Genomic DNA, 22,576 nt, shown 5'->3' with positions numbered 1-22,576 from the left:
CCAATACATCCCACCTCTTGAAAGGTGCCATTGTCACAAGTGGAATGTTATTAATTTCACATTCCACAACTTTTAATGTTATAGCTTCATAACATTATATTACTTAGGATATATACTTGGCAAAAAAAAACAAAAACAGAAGGCTATCTTACTGCAATGTAAAAGACCAAGAATATAAAGTAAAACAGTACTCAAAAGCATATATTAGTCCTTGGATCAGGAAAAAAAACTCCTTGATGCTCCTACTCTCTGAAAAATGACAGCTCTGTCCAATATGAGGTAATTTTAATTAAGGAATGTTCCTTGTAAATTGCTCTGTATCGTTCATATTGATTATACGAATACAGGAATAACCACTGCTGCAGGACAATGCATCCTGAAAATCAATGGCAAAATACTTTAAAATGTCCGAAAAAAAAGACACTGGAATAATAGTTATAGATTGATTTCTGTTTGGTGCAGTTAAGTCTGGCCACTTATTAAGGGCCATTTCAATCAAGGCAAACTTTTATTAGAAAACCAATGGAACAATGTTGTATTGCTAGACAATCACATTAATGTAGATATAAATTAGAGAGTACTGGTAATAACAATAAGTAATGGTACCGAAATATCATTTATTAATGTCTGAGGAAATAACATCAGTATATTTCATATCATTTATATAATTATATTGGACCTTATGTAGCCTGCACATTATGCACAAAATGCTTAGAAATTTCTGACCATTATGCACCTATTGGATTGAAATTCCCAAAGATTATGATCTAGCCAACCATTTAAAAACTTGGTGTCTCTTGGCCAACTAGGCTAAAGGCACAATAATTTACATGGAGCATGTACTTTAAAGGGCATCTGTCAGCAGATTTGTGCCTATGACACTGGCTGACCTGTTACATGTGCGCTTCGCAGTTGAAGGCATCTGTGTTGGTCCCATGTTTATATGTGCACGGATTGCTGAGGAAAATGAAGTTTTAGTATATGCAAATGAGCCTGTAGGAGCAACAGGGGCGTTCCCATTACACCTAGAGGTTCATCTCCCTCTGCAGCTGCTGAACACCAGACCAACACAGATGCCTTCAGCTGCCAAGCGCACATGTAACAGCTCAGCCAGTGTCATAGGTACAAGTCTAGTGTCAGATGCTCTTTACAGTAAATGCTTGATCAGTTTTATCCCCATGCATTCTGAATGGAGAGTAATCCGTTCAGGATGCATCAGGATGTCTTCAGTTCAGTCATTTTGACTGATCAGGCAGAAGATAAAACCGTAGCATGCTACAGTTTTATCTCCGGCGATAAAAACTAAAGACTTGCCAGAATGCCGGCTCAGAGATTTTTTTCCATAGGAATGTATTAGTGTCGGATCTGGCATTCAAAATAGGCAAGAATGTGAAAAAAGATACAAGACAGATCCGCCTGTCCGCATGACAAGCGGAGAGACAGATCCGTTCTTGCAATGCTTTCAGTCACATCCAGATCGGCGGATCCGACGGAACTGCCTGCCGGATCACACTGCCGCAAGTATGAAAATAGCCTTATTGTGCCTTTAGCCTAGTTCGCCAAGAGACACTACGTTTTAAATGGTTGCCTAGATCATAATCTTTGGGACCTATGCAGTTTCGAGCATGCTAAACTTTTGATGGCCCTTAGGCAGCATCCAACCAGGATACCAGTGCAGCACAATACAGCAGCTCAATGCAGCATGCACTTCACAGTGAAACCCCACCTATAGTGCAGTCAAAGAGTGGAATCTGGAAGGATACTCACTACTCCTTATATAAACTCCACAAAACTTAAGTTTACACTTCTCTCCGCCAAAGCTACCTAGTGCGATTAGCAGTTTAGCATGCTGTGCTGACAGATTCCCTTTAAATCAGCACTCTGCACAAGGATCCTTATAACCTACAGAGCACTGTCTTGCTTCAGCAAGTGGCATTTATCATGTAGAGAAAGTTAATACAAGCCATTTACTAATACATTGTGATTATCCATATTGCTTGCTTTGCTGGCTGACTACTCTTATCCATGGTTATGACCACCCTGCATTCCTGCAGTGGTGGCCGTGCTTGCACTCTATAGGAAAAAGCGCCTTTCCTATAGTGTGAAAACACACCATTAGTAAGTGCCTTGTACTAACTTTGTCTACGTGATGAATGCCATTTGTTGTAATGAGACAACCCCTTTAATAGTTTAATATAATTCAACTTGAAACACTAATTAATTTAGCAATTTTATTGTTTGTTGCAAAAATGTTGCCATCTGCTGTTCAATCTTTATATTGATGTCCTTCTATGGAGCTGAATGAACAGGAGGCACTTGCTCAATTAAAACCTTCAACTGCCACTAACGGTATATACTATTAGACGTTCTGACTAGAGATGAGCAAAGTTTTGGAAAATTCGATTCGGCTGCTTCCCTGAATTTTACAAAAGAAATTAGCTTTGTGGCGAATTACTTCATCACAAAGCGCATTTTTTTGCAAGTAACAGGTGCAATGACCGGGAGCTGCGATAGGTCCGCTCCCCATCAATGTAACCCTCAGATGCCGCGTTCACACATGATCGCGGCATCTGAGAGTAAAAACTGAGTAAAATGAAAAGAAAAAAAAAATATGAAATCATACTTACAGCCGCAATCTTGCTTGAAGATCTGGCGCGAAATCTTGCGCGGCCCGTGATGACGTCATGCCGGCTGGCCTGGTGATGTCATACGGCCGAAATCTTCAATCAAGAAGGCAGCGGTCGGTCCATCGCGAGCAAATGGAAGAGGTAAGTATGATTTCAGGTTAAATCAATTCACTATCACTAAGCACGAGGAAATTCGGCTTTGCGGCAAATCGAATTTACCCTGAAATTCAGATCAAATTCCACTTCATTGGATTCAATTCGCTTAACTCTAGTTATGATAGTCACAGGAAGAGAGCTGCAGCAGAATGGACAGGCCCCCTGAAATCTCAGACCAAAGAAAATCTATCAGAGCAACTGGAGCAATGAATGGGGAGATCCCTAGATCTATGTGAGGTACAGGGCTGGTTTTAGCTTTTTTAGAAAAATGTACGGTCCCATATTACATCTTATATGTCCTATATTATGTCTTATTTGCATGTTTTACTGCTGATCATGAGAATAGGAACAAGGGTTCCAATGTCAAAGACTTATCCCTTATCCTGTGCCTGGGGATAAATGTTTGCCTTGTAACTGCCTCTTTAATCATGGGATCACCCCAGGGATATACACAGATCTCATAGCACTCCATAGCAAAAGTTAGTATAGGCATTCCCTGCCTCATGCAGTTTCCCAGTAAGCATGCATCAAACACTCACAGACAACATGGAAAGCAAACCATGACTCCACGGATTTCTGATTCATATGCATTTTTTTTTTTTATTAAGCAAAATAAGTTTTTATTAGAAAAAAATTCATAAAAAAATAGGCCTCTGTCTCAACCACTGATTTCTATATCAGAAAACGTGGAATACGCACTTTATAAATATGGCGCTCATTGTAAAGAGCAATTTCTCAATGTATTTACACCAGACAACTGGCATAAATGCACTGGTAAATCTTCTGCTTTCCCTCCCACAGTATATTATAAAACTGGCTGCTTGCAGCCACCACTAGGGGGAGCTTACTGCATAGGAATGTACATAGTTACCCTTGCCTCCATCATAAGTAGATCACATGGGTTTGTCCAGTTGACAGACTATCTTTAATTTCAGAGACATTCCCAGTATATTCTGTTAACTGCCACCATGTACTTATTCTAACAATGCACCAGTTAGCAGCTTGCTTGTGAGGAGCATCTGGCAGAATCTAAAGGGTCATGAAGAAGATCTTTACAAAGTAAAGGCACCTATATACCTTCAATAGCTCTCCGACCAATGCTTATTCAGTCAACAGCTATTTCTTCCAACTCTCCTATAGGCATACATGCTCAGTTCGGCCAAACGTGGAAATAATGTCAATACAGAGATACATCTCTGGAGGCAGCTTATCTCCTTTGAAAACAAAAGAATTGGCCATGCTGAATTTCAACAAGGCCGATCCTTCTTTCCTCTGTCATCTGCTGGGGGAGAGTTCTGAAGTCCCCACACATAAGATAGTCATCCAATCCTGAAGAAATCAGTTGGTACCGCCAACATTTCTCTTATGTGTATGGGAAGCTAAACTTTTTCCCTTAAAGACTTTTGGTACTGACAAACTATGAATAGCTCAGACATAAACTATAGCTGCTTGAATGATATAACTGTATTCTGACAAAAATACTGTTATGAAGGTTTCCTTCCAAAAGACAATGAGATAAGCATTAACATACCTAACTAGAGTCCAGCTGGCCCGTGGCGACGTCCACATTTCCAGAGGTGTGTCATCACTTATCTTCGGTGCAGTGCTCAGAGGACGAGGTTCCAACACATGTTCTACTAGAGTTCCATAACAGCTAATGATGTACAGTGATTCCACCACATACTGCTTGGATTGATCTGAGGCAAAGTGATGAGAAAATTAAAACCAAAACACGACCATGTTCACCAATATTAGATTAGCTCCCTAAACACTGTCTATTAATAGAACTATATTAAAGAATATCAATCACAAAAATGCTGTTTTTGTTTAAATCATTCTAGAATGTTATAATAAACACATTTTGCAATGGGAAGCATCGTGAATCCCTTAGACCAGGCATCAGTAACCTTCAGCTGCTGTGAAACTACAACTCCCAGCATGCAAACATGCTTAGCTGTTCTCCAAACTCCCATAGAAGTGAATAGAGCATTCTGGGAGTTGTAGTTGCAGAAGGTTGCTGATCCCTGCCTTAGACTATGAAACTTTTTATTCCATTATCACCTAATTTTATCTTCTGCAAGCTTTATATATCTATTTTCCAGTTCTCTTGAGGGTGAATTAGTACAGGGCAGAGAGGAGGAGAAGAAATGGCTTAGTGGAAAAACATCTATCTTTAAATAGAAATGCCTTTTCTTGTCGGTGTCTGCGGAACGGAATTGTGGATGCGGAACGGAATTGTGGATGCGGAACGGAAGTGCGGATGCGGACAGCACACTGTGTGCTGTCCGCATCTTTTGTGGCCCCATTGAAAATTAATGAGTCCGGATCCGTTCCGCAACGTTTTGAAACTGATCCGGACCAATTTTGCGGACGTGTGAATGGACCCTCAGTGTACCTGTGTCTTTTTCCGATCAAACCAACTATTTAAATCTATCCTACTGTATCTTTCTGTCTATGTATTTCATTCTCTGTAATAATCTATCTCATTCTCTGAAAGTAACAGCCTTTGGTGTGCGCCGTGACACAGTTGCCGTGCATGCTGTTGCCAGTGGCAATGTGTTGTGGTTGCAGCATGTAGGTGCCTCCTCCTTTTTCCTGGGGCCTTCTCTGTCTGGTGCCGGAGGAGTTAATTATCTAGCTGGTGGGGATTTAGGTGTGTCCACGAGGTTTATATTGCCTGTGGCCTGTTAGCTGGGGTCGGTGTTCCTCCAGCCTTGCTGTGTGCTGGAGCTGTGCTCCTGCCAGGTCTCTACCATCTGCCCAGTGTTTGAGGGCCACCTTGTGGAACATCAAGGTCACCATGATGTTTCCCCTATGTTCCCATTGTTCACCTTCCCTTCACTACCCTTGCATGTCTGGTGTTTTTTTTATGTATGGGTGGTTGTTGTCTTGTCTAGTGGTTGTTCCATGTCTGGTCTGTTGTTGTCTATAGTCCAGCATGTTTGCTAGATATGCTCCCTTTATGGTGTGCCTCCGGAAGGGGGCCTCAGGGTTCCCAGGAGGGGGAACCACAAGCCTGTATGCAGCGCTGCCTGGGGCTGCCATGCATCTTGCTGCATGGGGGTCCAGGTAGTTACTGGTGTGATGGGTGTGGTTGTTTGTACTGTGTCCTATATGGTGTGTGGGCACCAGTAATCATGCTCAGGTTCCAGTCGGTGTTGCTGCTGCAGGTAAGTGTGTTGTATGTTGTGCTTACCTGCCGATCCAGTTACTGTATACAGTCTCCTCTTTTTTATTGCAGCTAGGCCGGTGGAGACTCCTGTTCATCCATGTCTGGGATGAACAGGTTGTCTCTGCCCTTTCTTTATTTGAGGAGTTAGGGTGAGGATTAGGGATGCTTTAGGAAGTGACCTGCTTCCTTATCCCAGCCTCTGGCCTAGTTGTTTTCCTGTCTGCACCTTATTGTACGGTGGGGGGTTTCCCCCACTCCCCACCGTGACATTGAATCTATCTACTGTTTTTTTTGCCCCATAAGACACACTTTTTCCCCCTCCAAACCATTATGGAAGCGCTCATTAGTACCAGAGGACCAGAAAGCGGTGAAGGCTCTGTACTCACCGCTTCCTGGTCCTCGGCTGTCGACTGTGCAGTGGCTGCGCACAGAGTGAGGGAGCTCTGTGACCTCACGCTGCGCTCTCCAGTTCACAGCACAGCCGACAGCAGAAGGAAGAGGATCGCGCTGGAGGAGAGGAGCGGAGGCATCCAGAAGCAGGAGAGGTAAGTGGTTTATTTATTTTGTGATCTGAGGCTGGGGGCTGCTGAATAATGGCTGGGGGCTGATTATATGACTGGGGGTTGATCATATGGCTGGGGGATGATTACATATAGCTGAGGGCTGATTACATATGGTTGGAGGCTGATTTGAGGCATGGCGTACTGTGAGCTGAGGTCTGATTAATAACGGGGATCTGATTGGTGGTCTGACCTAAGATGTAATGAAAAATATTTTTTTCTTATTGTCGTCCTCTAAAACCTAGGTGTGTCTTATGGGCCGGTGCGTCTCATAGGGCGAAAAATACGGTATCTATCTATATCTATCTATTTCATAGCTATCTATCATCTATCAAAACAAAAACCTCCAAACAATATGAAAAAAGGGGTTCAGGTGCACGGTATCATGGCTGCAATGTAAAAGCAAGCAAAGACTACAAGTAGCAGAACACTGCTATACACAAAGACCTATCTATCTCATTATCTATCGATCTTTCAAAAATGGTTTTTATTAGAATTTTTTAATGTAATCTTACATTCAAAACATTGAAATATGTTTATGCAAATACAAGCAATAAAGAATAATTTTTGCACAAGTTTCCAGTTATCGATCTATTTATCTATCTCATATCTATCTATGTCATATTTATCTTGGCCTGTACTCATGCCTGCTTTACTAAGGATATTTCCTTTTTTCCAGGGCCAGAATAAACAACACTTTGAAGAAGCAAGCATTATATATAGACTAAGCCCTCATTTTGATAAGATAAAATCTGAGACTCTTAGCCAATATATTTTGATCAAAACACATCTGTGCCTACCTACCCCTGCCAAGGTGGTCTCAGGTCAGGCAGGTCCTACTCTAAGCCTACCTATACCATTGGGCATCTACATTCAGGAGAGCAGACCCTGAACATATAGTCTGTGCATCCAGCAACCAATGAGAGGAGGAGCACGTACACCTATATGTACAACCTAATCAAGGTGGTATGTTTGATAGGAAAGGCATAACTTTATTTAAAAGCAAATGGTAACATACGATCATGTAATCATCGCTGCATGCTCTGCTAGTGCACCTCGGAGGTCCTCTCGAAATTATATCAATAGCTATTGTGCACAACGGAAGACACGACTTTCTAACACTGTACAGCTTCATAGAGCCACTTTACTGTGTGAGTCAGACCAACATATGTTGCTCTATGTTTAGACCTGACTCCTTTGCTGATAGACATACAGGGCAGTCAGAAACAATTACATTTACATTGTGATCTCAGCCAAGGACATATGGCCAGGACAAAACCACCTAAAAAGTCAGACACATCTGTCACAAACAGCAAACAAAGGCAGATAATATCTTCAGAATGCTATCAAAAGTGCATTTCATTCTAATCAACAGTACCCAGAAAAATTCTCTTTCACTGTCACAAAATATATTTACCTTAAGCAAAAAATGAAGACACTGGATTGGCATAAGAAGGAATGGAATAGCATATAGAATGGGACTTCTGGGTGCAACAGGACAGATACAATAGGTTCAAGCATATACCAGTACATGTGGGATTTGCTTTTCTGCTACTTGATATTTTTTTATTTTATTATCAGTGTGCTGAATTTTAATGTTTTAATAAATTTTAAAGAATGTTCCCCTATGTTGAGACTTATTTCGTCGAGATAAACAGGATGCCCAATTTTCACAGTTACAGGTCTAAGTATAAAAAGATCATTGGATCATATGTATGAATGGGCTCTAAATGGGCTCTAAACTAAAACCGAAGGGAACAGTAGATCCTAAAAATGTGCTGGCTTTATCGTACGTATGGATGTGGTAACCGTATATGGCACCACTGCAGAATTTGGCAGATATTTATCGAAAAAAGTATTAATCTATGTTATAAACAGCCACATTCATTTAGGAAAATTAAAACTAACAGTCGTAGACATGCAATTCACTATCTCTTTTTTACTTGTAAGTCCAGTCAATGAGACAAGATCATTAAAGTAAGTTGGGTCTAACTCCTATGACACCCACCATTGCCGAGAACAAATGCCACCCCAAATTTTCTTTCTTTGGCTACTTTCACACTAGCGTTTCTATTCTCCGGTATTGAGATCCGTCATAGGGTCTCAAAAGGGTAAAAAACGCTTACGTTTTGTCCACATTTATTGGCAATGGGGACAAAATGTAACTGAACAGAACAGAATGCTCCAAAATGCATTCCGTTCTGTTCTCATTCAGTCCTGGGATGCAGACAGACAATGCAAGTCAATGGGGACGGATACGTTTTTTCTCAAACAATCTGACACAATAGAAAATGGATCCGTCCCCATTGACTTTCATTGGCGTTTATGACGGATCCATCTTGGCAATGTTAAAGATAATACAACCGGATCAGTTTATAACAGGTGCAGATTTTTGTATTATCAGTAACGGAAGCGTTTTTGCTGAACCCTGCCGGATCCAGCAATAACGCTAGTGTGAAAGTAGCCTTAGTCGAAGAAAAGGTCAAACATGTGCCATTAATCTCTATAAAAATGATTTGAAGCCCTGAAAACAGTCAAGTGAAATAAAAATGATATGCAATGTACACAGCAAATATAACATTGTTCACATCCATTATTATCTTGTATACATTATTTTTCTCTTCAATATGAAACAGAGCATAGAGCTACCGCTGACAAATAATAAGCCTAAATAATGTAGGGTATATCTGATCGACTGTCTAGATCACACAGATTATTTGGACACAATGGCCAATAATGAGAATGTGTTGATATTATCTGCCTCCATGGTAACAAAATCATTTTTCACTGATGTAAATCTTTTCAAAAGGCTGGATGAGGTATTGGTCATAATGTTTTTTTCTCTTGAACATAACAAAAAGGGAGAATCTGTGTAAGTATCACTGTGAGCCTATGGTAACGATATATATTCTGATCTAAAGGTTGGCGATCTGTCGGCTGTGTCTCACCAGGATATTGTTATAGTGTCTAGTCACAAGATTATTTCCTATTCGGGAAAATATAAATGTTACTATAGTAATTATTTGTGTCCATTTTATGCAATGAATATTACTAAAGAACTATCAAAATGAAATCATTTACTAACCTTTGTCTCTTTTAATCCCTTGGTTACTGGCAAACCAGGACCGTGAGGAGCCAAACACAGCAGCAACACAGAACTCTCCTCCTGTGGACTTACTTGGGGAAATCTGTGGAGCTGGCTTGGCTTTGCTTTAAAAAATAAAATAAGAAAACAAAGATGCAAAACGGTTATTATGGCTGGCACTAAACACACCTAAAAAGTATCCAAATATTGAAAATGTCGGTAAACTATACTGGGGCATCATACAGGTTTAATGTTCTACAATGTTCTTGCAGTTTATTTGCAGGTTAATAGCAAAAACAGAATATATATATATATAGTTAATATTTTAGGAAAGCAAACAAGCAGGATAAGATGTTTCATCTTAAGCAACTTGAGTGGTGCTTTTTTAATATAACACCTCTCGTCTCTGCTGGATACAGGATGGTATATATCGCATGCTTTTTTTCAGGTACATGATGGCACTTCAGTGGTCATTTCATGGCTTCAACTGCAACCACTAGCTGAGCATTCCTTCCAGTACTTCAGCTTAGGCTACTTTCACATTTGCGTTTTTTGCGGATCGTGATGGATCTACAAAAACGCTTCCGATACAATACAACCGCATGCATCCGTCATGAACGGATCCGGTTGTATTATCTCTTATATAGCCATGACGGATCCGTCATGAACACCATTGAAAGTCAATGGGGGGACGGATCAGTTTTCTATTGTGTCAGAGAAAACGGATCTGTCCCAATTTACTTACATTGTGCGTCAGGATCCATCTTGCTCTGCACCACATCGTGGACAGAAACGGGGGGGACGCACCCAAATGGAACGGAATGCATTTTGGTGCACTCCGTTTCGTTTAGTTCAGTTTTGTCCCCATTGATAATGAATGGGGACAAAACGAAAGTGTTTTCTTCCGCTATTGAGGTCCTATGACGGATCTCAATAGCGGAATTGAAAACGCAGATGCGAAAGTAGCCTTATAAATGTAAGGCTTAATGCACACAGTCATGTCTGTCTTTCTGTTTGCAAAGAAAAAAATCTACAAATTACAGATACCTTCCATGTGCATCGGGCTATTTTCTCCATCACATCAATAGAAATAACTATTCTTGTCTGGAAAAAATATGGATTTGTGCATGGCCCCATAGAAATGAATGAGTCAGTGTGCTATCTGCAAAAAATGCTGATAGCAAACAAAAGAAAAATAAGGTTGTGTGCATGAGGCCTAAATGCATTGGTTGGACTTTAGAATGTATAGTAGAAAAATTATACCTCTATTGGCAAACCAGAAAACATTCATTTTCAATAGAATTTTTATGATGCCAAATACCCTCAGCTGACGGTTAGCTTGCTTAGTCAGGGAACAGGTTTTTTTAATTGGCTAAATAACCTGTTAAGTAATACCCAAAAAAAGCTGTCATTCCTTTATTTTTTGTCTTGGAGGTCAATGTATAGGAGCATTGAATTATGAGGACACACGGAAAGTGGGAAAAGAGTGAACAGTCTAATATAAAGAGACGAGTGGACCACAGAAAAGTCCTTTCAACAATGTACCACAATTTACCTAGGAAAAAAACGTTTTACCCGTCTAAGGGCTCTTTCACACTTGCATTCTTTTCTTCCGGCATAGAGTTTCGTCGTCGGGGCTCTATGCCGGAAGAATCCTGATCAGTTTTATCCTAATGCATTCTGAATGGAGTGAAATCCGTTCAGGATGCATCAGGATGTCTTCAGTTCCGGATCGGAAACGTTCTTTGGGCGGAGAAAATACTGCAGCATGCTGCGCTTTTTGCTCAGGCCAAAAATCCTGAAGACTTGCCGCAAGGCCGGATCCGGAATGAATGCCCATTGAAAGGCATTGATCCGGATCCGGCCTTAAGCTAAACGTCGGTTCGGCGCATTGCCGGATGCGACGTTTAGCTTTTTCTCAATGGTTACCATGGCTGCCGGGACGCTAAAGTCCTGGCAGCCATGGTAAAGTGTAGCAGGGAGCGGGGGAGCAGCATACTTACCGTCCGTGCGGCTCCCGGGGCGCTCCAGAGTGACGTCAGGGCGCCCCGGGCTCATGGATGACGTGATCGCATGGCATGTCATCCATGTGCATGGGGCGCTCTGACGTCACTCTGGAGCGCCCCGGGAGCCGCGCGGACTGTAAGTATACCGCTCCCCTGCTCCCCGCTCCTACTATGGCAACCAGGACTTTAATAGCGTCCTGGGTGCCATAGAAACACTGAAAGCATTTTGAAGACAGATCCGTCTTCAAATGCTTTCAGTACACTTGCGTTTTTCCGGATCCGGCGTGTAATTCCGGCAAGTGGAGTACACGCCGGATCCGGACAACGCAAGTGTGAAAGAGGCCTAAGCCATTTGATTCACAATTTGTTGGGTCAGATGGCTACTGCAACTAATATGGGTATAGAGAAAAAAGAAAAAAAGCGAGGGTTAATCCAATCAAGTGGATGACTCCAAGAGATAGGATATAACTAGAGGCGCCAGTGGATGGAGAACAGGAAAAAACAGAGGCAGGAAGAACAAGTGTAGCAGGGGAGGCAGCTGAAAGGGGTGTTCACACTGAAAGAGATCGGTGTGTAGGAGGAAGTAAACGAAAGTGACTTAACAAGTAAAGGAGGTTACACCCCTATAAGAAGTGCCAAAACCCAAAACAGTGTATCAGAGAAATATTGTGATCAAATGGTAATTAGCTGTAGATAATAGTTGGGCATTCACCCTAATAGTGGTGACAAAATAATAAATAAAGGGAAAGTAGGTGGACAATAGACACAGCACTATAGCATACCTATAGTCACAGTGAGTGTGAATAGTCACATATATTAACCATATGTAGGTATAGTGAAGTAGCCAAAGATAATAATCAACTCACTTCACGGGGGGGTGGCCAGCTGGATAAGCTCAAGACACCAGCTGTCACGGCTGAGGATGGGCGAAACCCTCAGCCGTGCGATGCCAGAAGATGTTAGTGGCTGCTCGGCCAGGACAGGAATCAGGGAGCAGGTCACCTCCTATCAATCCCTAATTCTGACCCTGTCTCCTAGCCGCATGAGCAGACCCTGATGGTAGGAGTGCTCATACTCCGGAACCAAAGATTCCTACTAGCCCTCAGGGTGGCCCTCAACTAGGAGCAGAGTAAGACGACCTGTTCCTCCTAGATACGGAGGGACAGGAGTCTCACTGGCCAAGCTACAAAGAAAGGGAGACACAAACAGCTTATGGCAATGGCAGGTAAATGAAACAGAACAACACCTACCTGCCACAGACACAGAGCCTGGAACCTATGTATAAGTGCTGCTGTCCACAAGAACACAAATGGACACAGCACACACCACACATCACACAGGAACTCAGGACCATAAGCTGCAATAACAAGGAAACCAAACACACACCTTCATAACACCATGTAACATAACTTATGACCACAAGGGTGGCCCCCACTGGCAGATGGTATATCACAGGAGGATGACTCCAGCTAGCCATGGCTGAAGTACCCCTCAGACTACTGATCACAGCAGAGGCTAAATAGCCCATGTAGCCACACACAGACACACCCAGTGCACACACACTAGGAAGGAAGTTAACCCTTCCAACACCAGGGAAGGGAAGACAGAAACTTAAAGGGGAATACACACACAATAAACCCCGTGCACACCAGACAAGGAATGTGCACACATATAAACACACGTTGCCATAGGCAACCGCATGCATACACAGTGAGCAGCCCAGCAACCAGCTCCAGCTGCTACACCGCCAAACTACATGTTGCCAACGGCAACCACACGTGAGGCAACAAACCCAGAGCCCTCACCTGTGGTTGACAACACAGAACAAACCGCTGACAACCGCTTGCGACCACAAGCGTCACGACCATAACCATGGTCGTGACACCAGCATGGACCATTGACCCCCCAGCCAGGATCGCCTGTAGAGTCTTCAGAACTGATAGTTGCCCAGTATGGAAAGAAAGGCTTCACTTCAGTAGTAATGTTGAAGGCTTTGGCTTCTTTAATGTAGAAAATGGTTCATATAAAAGGCTCAATGCGTTTCGGGGTATGCAAACCCCTTCATCAGGAGCAGGTACAGATAGACGTATGCCTATGATAACAATAATAATAATAATTATGGTTTTTACCTGGTTGCCCTATATATAGGGCTGTAAGAATGCTAATAGGTTGTTTTTTGGCACCCAGGGGGAACACATGAGGAGGTCTCAGCGTCACCAGGTAAAAAACATTAATATTATTGTTATCATAGGCATACGTCTATCTGTACCTGCTTCTGGTGAAGGGGTTTGCATACCCCGAAACGCATTGAGCCTTTTATATGAACCATTTTCTACATTAAAAAAGCCAAAGCCTTCAACATTACTACTGAAGTGAAGCCTTTCTTTCCATCACTGGGCAACTATTAGTTCTGAAGACTCTACAGGTGATCCTGGCGGGGGGGGTCATTGGTCCATGCTGGTGTCTTGAGCTTATCCAGCTGGCCACCCCCCCGTGAAGTGAGTTGATTATTATCTTTGGCTACTTCACTATACCTACATATGGTTAATATATGTGACTATTCACACTCACTGTGACTATAGGTATGCTATAGTGGTGTGTCTATTGCCCACCTACTTTCCTTTATTATTTTTTTTGTCACCACTATTAGGGTGAACGCCCAACCATTATCTACAGCTAATTACCATTTGATCACAATATTTCTCTGATACACTGTTTTGGGTTTTGGCGCTTCTTATAGGGGTGTAACCTCCTTGACTTGTTAAGTCACTTTCGTTTACTGCTACTAATAACATGGATGCTTTTATTGTTCTAAAGACATGACTGTGTCATTTATAGGGATTGTCTAGGATGATGAAAACATGGCTGCTTCAGGAAAAAAAGCAAGATGATTTTGGATTAGAAAAATAAAAATGGCTGTTTATGGAAGCAAGCAGTCATGTTTTCCTAATCCTAGTGTTATGCCAAGTTTTGAAGTTATCCACTGTCCACAGGATAGGGAATAACTGACTGCTGGGGACCCGACCACTGGGACCCCGAATTATCCTGAGAATAAGGGTCTGAATTCCATGAACATAGGTCCCGTTCCCCATCTTGATGGAAAGGCAGGCTGCTCATGTACCCTGCTGCTCCATTTATTCGCTATGGAACTGCTAGAGATAGCCTAGTACAGGGCTCGACTATATCCAGCGGTCCCATAGAAAAGGAATAGAGTGGCAGGGTGCATTCTCAGTCTGCCACTCCATCAGATGGGTAGAGCGGGACCTAAGTTCTTGGGACTTGTGGGGGTCAGAGTGGTCAGACTCCCACTGATCAGCTAGGTATACCTATCCACAGGATAACACAACTTGGCACAAACCCTATAAGTTATAGTGCATTCAAACAGGCAGTGGTGTACACAGAAGACATTGGACTTTTTAGCAAGCTTCAAACATGGCCCCTAATGTAACAATGCAGTTCCCATGTAGAGAGGATCCCTAACACCCAATAGAAAAGTAGCTAGCCCCTCTCCAAGGGCCCCATGATCACTACTTATACCCTTGCAAACAGAAGATCAATGGTAGACACATAGGGGGGGGGGGGGGATATTTATCAGAACTGGTGTAAAGGAATACTGATTCTGTTCCCATAGCAACCAATCAGATTCTATCCTCAGGATAGGTCCGACCCCTGCCAATCAGCTGTTCGAGAAGACAGCGGGGCTCACAGTAGCACCGCAGCCTTCCCTCAGCTTTTCCTAGGCCAAGTGACAACATGTTCATCAGTCACATGACCTAGGAGCAGCTCAGTCCCATTGTAGTAAACGGCGCTGAGCTGTGATACCAACCACAACTGCTATCCGATGTATGGCGCTGTGCTTGTTAAGCAGGCAAAATTCAGTGGTGCTCACAGGAGTGCTGTTGTCTTCTCAAACATCTGATCAGTGGGGTTCCCGGGTGTCAGACCCCCACCAATCAGATACTGATGACCTATCCTAAGGACAGGTCATCAGTTGTAAAGTCTTGGAAAACTCTTAATGCTAGTTTTGATAAACCTCCCATATATAGTCTTACTATATACATTATTTCCATAAATTCATATAGCATCATCATATTTTCTTCTTGCTCCACATATTGAATGCATCATAGACAATAACCCTTAGTCTGTGCAGTAGCAATGTTTTTTTTCCCTTCTCATTATACCATTCACAAACCTCTGTGGTTTACCCTGAAATACTCGGTGCACACTTCCTAATCTACAGGTTATGCTGTAAATCCCGTAGTGACCAAATCCATTCTACTCTGCAACACTAAAACACAGCCCAGTATTGATTTGCTGTAGCGCTGAAGTAGTTGAAAGGCTGCTCCTTACAAAGAAGTGATTTGTAAATGTAATATGCTATGGTAATCTCTTAAGGACTAAACTGACCCGTTTTGGCAACAGATCAACATAATACTGGTCTGGAATAACCAGGAATGTTTACAAGAAAGGATATAAAAGCATTATGAATCATCACACAATGATGCTGAGGTGTTCCATGTAATCAATCATTGTTACATGCTCATGTGTCAGCCGAGTGTTGGGACACACCACAGCATTAAAAGGGTAGATGGGATCATAAAATGCATTTCATTTTGGAATGTTTCCATTGGAACACTATATTAAATTATGAATTCCCGGGTCTTTTCTTTCCAATTCAAGGTAATGGATATGTAATTTAGAAAGTGGAGATTTAAGTGTTTGTCATGAACTGGAATTAGTCATTTCTGAAGAACAACTGAATGGCACTTTTTCATACCAATAAAAATGTGTCTTCGGTTAGACACTGTGCTAGGAGAAGCTTAAAGGCTTGTACAAAAGAGCACAGGAAAACTGCTATTTCCTATTCCAGCCAAGTACTTCTGTCAAATGCCATACTAATACCTGCTCACTTTCACAAAACCTCACCAGCACTAATATACAATGGAAAGACTGGAGCATTGTAGAGGTCTCAGAAGAAAGAGCCCGTCTTAAAAAATGAATTTTCAGAAGCGATGAATAAAATGCTACTACCTACAATGAATGGCAAATTGATAGTCTGCAAACAAGCAAAAGATTGTATCTTAAATCCTCATGCACCAACAGAGCTGTGTTGAGGTGGGTGCAAGGTGGCACATGGAATATTATGTACAGTACTGTAGGGTAGTACTATAGAGCTCATGGGAACCTTGTATGTCACCAAACCATGCTTATGAGGGAAATACCCAGAAGTATACCTCATCTGGTGAAGCATGCCCTGATTTATTTTAATTAAAGGGGTCGGCCCATCTCACACACTGGTGGCATATCACTAAGATATGCCACCACCAATGTCAGACCTCTAGATTGGGGCCCCCTAAATGAGCGAGGACACACTACGCAAGCACAGCTATGCTCGATTCACTTCTATGAAAGTACCAAAAATAGAAGACTCGGCTTTCCAGAACTCCCATAGAGGTAAAAGTTAGGCGGCCTTGCTTGCGCTCTGCATTCTCCCTTCACTTCCATGGGAGTTCCAGAAATAGCCGTGTAAGTGTGCTCAGCTCTTTTTCGGAACTCCCATAGAAGTGAATGGAAAGTGCAGCATGGTCTACTTTGCTTTGAGAGACCCATTCTAAAGATCCACACCTATCTTACATCGGTGCCATTCAGAGTGGCATATCGGCACAGCAGTATAGTCAAGATCCACGTACGCCTGCAGCTATAAGATGGTCATGTTAGATTAGTCATTTTACTATTACTATTTTTCACAGATCATAAACTTATATATGTAAGGAAGCATTACTTAAGCAATTGCCTAATATATTATTTGAATAGACATGCCATAAATGTGTAAGATGAGACTATCCTTGCAAAGACACTATATAAAGTATAAGCTGCTGTATTTGGAGCACACAAGCCAAAAACAGTAATGTCTCAGCATGCAGGCCTTTCTGAACCTTAGGAAAAGCCTGAAATTGTGTTGTTTTTTGGCAGGGTTGGCGTCAAGCCGGGGCCCATTGCTCCTGGGGGGGGGGCACTTCCATCAATGACATTGCTGTCATTGCACTTACACAGTACCCCTCTGATGGGCCCTCTGATGAGGCTGCTGTAAAGTTTCAGACATGCCCCTTCTACACAAGAGTGCTGCCTGAGAAGAGAGACCGCAGGGCTGGAGCAGAAGTGTGAACACAGTCTGTGAGTCTGCACTGTGATTGACTCTTCTCTGTGAGACAGGAGGGTGCGCAGGCTGAACATCTTCGAGTTGCTGCTGGATGCTGTATACCAGCAGCTTCATGCTATTTGGTTGTTTTACTGCCTCATTAAGCAGTTTGCCTCCATGACACCTGCCCCCCTATTCATATCCTGTCCTCTCACATCTCCTATTGCTGCTCTGCACAGACCTCCTGCCCCTACTTCTTGTACTTCTTCCACCTACTTGCTGTGTCCACCCCTCCTGTCCATCCAGGGCCCCGGGCCCCTGTCTCGCTCCTCTGCCTCTCATTATAGTGGCGTCTGAACCGCATTCACCATAAGGACCTTCTAATGTCACAGGGTCATGTGACTGTGTCCCCCACCCCATAGTGTGCCCCTAACCCTGTACTGTGCCCCCTTATAACCTGCATTGTGCCCTCTTACCACATCCTGTACAGTGCCCCTAGTCTTTCCCTGTACTGTGCCCCCTTATACCCTTTTATCCGGTCACTGTATGGTGGTGTTATCCGGTCACTGTACAGAGGTGTTATCTGGTCACTGTATGGCGGTGGTATCCAATAACTGTATGGCCATAACTGCATCCTCTTCCCTGCCCATACCCCCTTTTTTAGACCTGGTATGAGTGGGGAAAAGTTGCAGATTGCAGTGCTAAGGACCTTTGCACCACAATCTGTGTCAGAAATATGCCTAATATAGACATATTTCCATTTAATAAATAACCCCCTAATTGTATTATTATTCCAGGGTAGGGCTAATATCTTTATAGTATATAGATTCTAGTGTATTATACTGTGCCCTGTATTTCCCAATAGATAAATGATCCTTGGAAGATACAGTCCTTACCCCTGACCACCAGGACCAGGCAGCACTCTGTCAGTATATGATGGTGGCCTCCCCTCTCCGCCCCCCTGTGTACTGGTGCTTATTCTGACACTAAGGCTGGGTTTACATCACATTTTTGCCATCCATTTATAGAATACCAAAAATGTATACATTAATAACAGATGCCTCAGACTAATGCCATACAGTGGCACCCGTTCACCAGAGTTGCAGCGTAAAAAAAACATATACATTAACGTATGCATTTTCCTCAGGATACAAAAACGTGGAGTGCTGCACATTTGTATACATCAAACCGATAGGAAAAACGTGATGTGAACCCACTGGATGGGGGTGGGGTGGGGTGGGGGGGAGCGGGGACGTACTAAAATTTGTTGTGGGGCCCAGTTAGTTCTAGCTACATCACTGCAAAGCTCCTTCTCTCCTTAAGGCCCGGCCCAGCAGTGACATCATGATGTGTGTCTCACTGCTGCAGCGGGCCGGAGGAGAGAAGGAGCACACAAGGATGAGATGCGGTTAATGAATGCCAGGACCACCGGCTCCCCTGAGCTCCAGCAATGATATGTATGTGAGGGCGCCACATGACCCCCAGTGCTCTCCATTTAGTATAATGATCCCCATTGACCCTTCATTCAGTATACTGACCCCCAGTGACCACCATACAGTATCATGACCCCAGTGCCCCCTACATACAGTATAACTCCCAGTGTGGGAGCCACTGGGGGTCATTATTCTGAATGGGGGGTGACTGGGGATCATTATTCTGAATAGAGGGCCACTGTGGGGTCATTATGCTGTGTGTGGGGACATTGGGGGGGCATTATACTGTGTGAAGGGCCACTAGTGGTCATTTTACAGTATAGGGGCCAGTGGGGGTCATTATATTGTGTGGGAGCCACAGGGGGGCATATAAATGTAAAAAAATGCCTCAAGGGAGCCCACTGGGATTTATCGCCTAAGGTTCCACATAAACCTCGAGCCGGCCCTGTTTTTTGGATTACCGTATATGTTCCAAATAAAGCATCCTATACTTTATTTGGCAATGCCTTGGACTCTTCTGGCATGTTGGATAATACATTACAAATTAAAGGAAATCTGTCACCCTGAAATTCACTGTTAAACCAGGCACTCTGCTTTGTAGGACCAGCTTAGCGGAATGTAATCATCTATTTCACTTAATGGTCCGTTGCGTCATTCTGGAGAAAAAGTACTTTTAATCCATATGCAAATGAGCAGTTAAGTGCCCTAAGAGCAGGCCCAAGCCACACTCTGCACCTTGCTTTTCCTACTTACTCTCCCAGTACCCCTCACACCTTCTTGACTCCCAGGTTCCTGTATATTCAGCATGGCTGGCCCTGTTAATCCTAGGGGAACTTACAAAAAAAGTAAATAAATGTTTTTAAAAATATTAAAGAAACGGAAATGAATCACCCCATTTTCCCAACTGTACATATAAAAAGAAACAAAAAAATAAACATCATTACTATCACCACATACAAAAATATTAAAATTTTAAAGTATTTATCTTGTGTGGTGATGCCTGCAGCAAAAAAAAATAATAATTCTATCTCAATCTCCATTTTTTGGTTGCTTTGCCCTTGAAAAAATGTAACAAAAAGTGATCCAAAATCATACAGTATCTAACCCAAAAATGGTACCAATAAAAACTTGTCAGAATATGGCAAAAATAGATTTTTTTTCAAAGTTTTTGCAAGTAGTACAATATAATAAAAGCTATATAAATGTGTTATTGCTATAACTGTACTGACCCGCAGAATAAGGGTTCAGTTTTGGCACCTAATGAACTCTGTAATAATGAAACACAAAAAAACAATGGCGGAATTGAATATGAAACGATAGACTCAAGCAATATACTTCACCTTTTAACTCTACTAGTGTGTATATGGGTTGTATAAAGCTGATATGCATTCTTCAGAGTTACAGATAGCGGTTATTTTTATATACCCATCCATAAGACTGGGTTTAAAAACTGAAAGGTAGTGGAAAATCCTCTCTCTTGTGCATTCTAAAACATCTTTATGGTGGTTATAGCATTCCTACCCAGTGAGGTTAAGAGATGTCATCTGTGTGCCAACAATGCTGATGTTCTATATTATGGACTTATATGAGGCAGCCTTGTTCTGCTGGTGACCTTCTGTACTTTACTCCCCTTTAAACTGTCAGCACTTTGTAAATTATACCCAGGGCTAAAATCAAAAGACAGGTTAGGCATCACATTTAAAAATAACTTCAAGGAGGTATTGTGCAAGGGGTCAGTTTCAGGACTTTCAGCAGACTTGTAGATTTACACACTGTTACTGACGAAAAATAATACTAGATTCACATTTACACCCAAGGGTTTAGGTCATATGCAGAATAAAAGCACATGACCTGCTCGTGGGTTCAAGCCACAGCATCTTACCTGTGCACAGAACTATTGTTCATTTTTTTTTATTGTTCTTGGATGCAAGAAGTACATGAAATGTCACCAACGCTGTATAGTTACATAGTTTATGCAGACTACAGACTGCTGTAATGGTCTGCAGCCTGCTGACAGGCTGCCAGGAAGCCACAGGGAATTTAAACAGCGGCTATTCAGGTTTGGTTAATAATGATATCTGAGGAAACTGCTGAAAATGTGGTTTTATACTAGTTAACAATGTATGAATATAAAAATGTATGTGCGTCCATGTAATAAAAGAAAGCAGCTTAGCAGTCTTGTCACTGAAAAACACTGGACATTGATGCACCTCTAAAAACTGCTATAATCCAAACACTTTTCAATATATCAGTGTTTTCAATGTACGTCCCAGTAGGTTTTGCTCGATATCAGGTTAATTTCACAACTAAAGACCTTGGCAGGAATTTATCATTCCCACCACGTCATTAAAAAAGTCGCAAACATTGTATTTGTAACTTTTTAAATGCTACTTAAATGTGACAAAGTGACTCATTTTGTTGCAAGTAGAATTTTTACACCACCCTCGCCACTTTCCCAAAAAGGGGGTGTGGTGAGGGAGGAGAGGGGGCAACACATTTATCTCATTTGCAACAGTTTTCTAGCGCAAATGAGGACAGAAATATACAGCAGCTCTGAGGCGCTGAAGACTTCATTCTGGCGCATAGACTGCCGGAGGATGTCAGAAGCCAGTCTTTGATAAATCTCCCTCCTTGTTCTCAAAGTGGCACTCTATAAATTGCATCATTTACAACAATCTTTTAGTCTTTTAACCCAATTTGGAAGAGTTTGCCCTTGTTCAACATGTCTCTGCAAGTTGCACAAGTTACTAAAGGAAAGTTGGTTGTAGAAGAAAGAAGGTGCTCCTCATGCTGTGCCGCCCAGCAAAATGCAAGAACTGCATCAAAATTCAATATGTAATGTAAATTTAGTCGCATTCACTAGGGTGTTAAAGCAGATTACCCTCTGAGATGAGTTTCGAAGAGCTGGTGGCTTCTAAAGGATTTTCATTAGGGCTGAGCGAACTTGTGTTTTCAAGTTCGGCGTACAAGGTTTGGGTTCGGATTATCTAAGAATTCTGTTATGGATTCCGCTACCACAGACCATAACTTATAGTCTGTGGTAGTGAAAGCCATAACGGAATTCATAGATAACCCGAATCTTGTACTCCGAACTTGAAAACACAAGTTAGCTCATCCCTAATCTTCATGTCTCAGTTGGGTTTTATCATATCGTTTGATCCCCACTTGGGGCTAGCAGTGTGTATTTTAGTATATTGGAGATGTTTACTCATCGTATTATTTCTTCATTTGCAACCCTACACCGTATTTCTTTGCACCAGACCTGGTGCTTATCGAGACTAGATATAGCTTTTTGTATGATCCTGCCCACCACCTCTACAATGTTTTTAATTTGTTTTGTGGTCTTTTAAAACTGTGATGAGTATTTGTATTTATGGTACATTATTAAAGATATTTTC

The 22,576-nt window shown here is 42.2% G+C and overlaps 1 protein-coding gene across 10 annotated transcripts in view; it reads right to left on the bottom strand.

Annotated features, from left to right (window-relative positions):
- Positions 1 to 22,576, bottom strand: part of BCAS3 (BCAS3 microtubule associated cell migration factor) — a 1,183,153-nt gene that overhangs the window by 588,732 nt on the left and 571,845 nt on the right. For all 10 annotated transcript variants that reach the window (XM_044286261.1, XM_044286253.1, XM_044286262.1 and 7 more), the window contains 2 exons: positions 9,601 to 9,725; positions 4,315 to 4,480 (listed from right to left, as the gene is read on the bottom strand). In XM_044286261.1, coding sequence (XP_044142196.1) covers positions 4,315 to 4,480; positions 9,601 to 9,725 — 291 coding nt within the window. The remainder of the gene's footprint in view (positions 1 to 4,314; positions 4,481 to 9,600; positions 9,726 to 22,576) is intronic.

This window comes from Bufo gargarizans, chromosome 3 (genome assembly GCF_014858855.1).
Source record: "Bufo gargarizans isolate SCDJY-AF-19 chromosome 3, ASM1485885v1, whole genome shotgun sequence".
NCBI classification, from domain to species: Eukaryota; Metazoa; Chordata; class Amphibia; order Anura; family Bufonidae; genus Bufo; species Bufo gargarizans.
The sequence above is the reverse complement of the archived record's forward strand: the minus strand, read 5'-3'. Positions and strand labels throughout refer to the sequence as shown.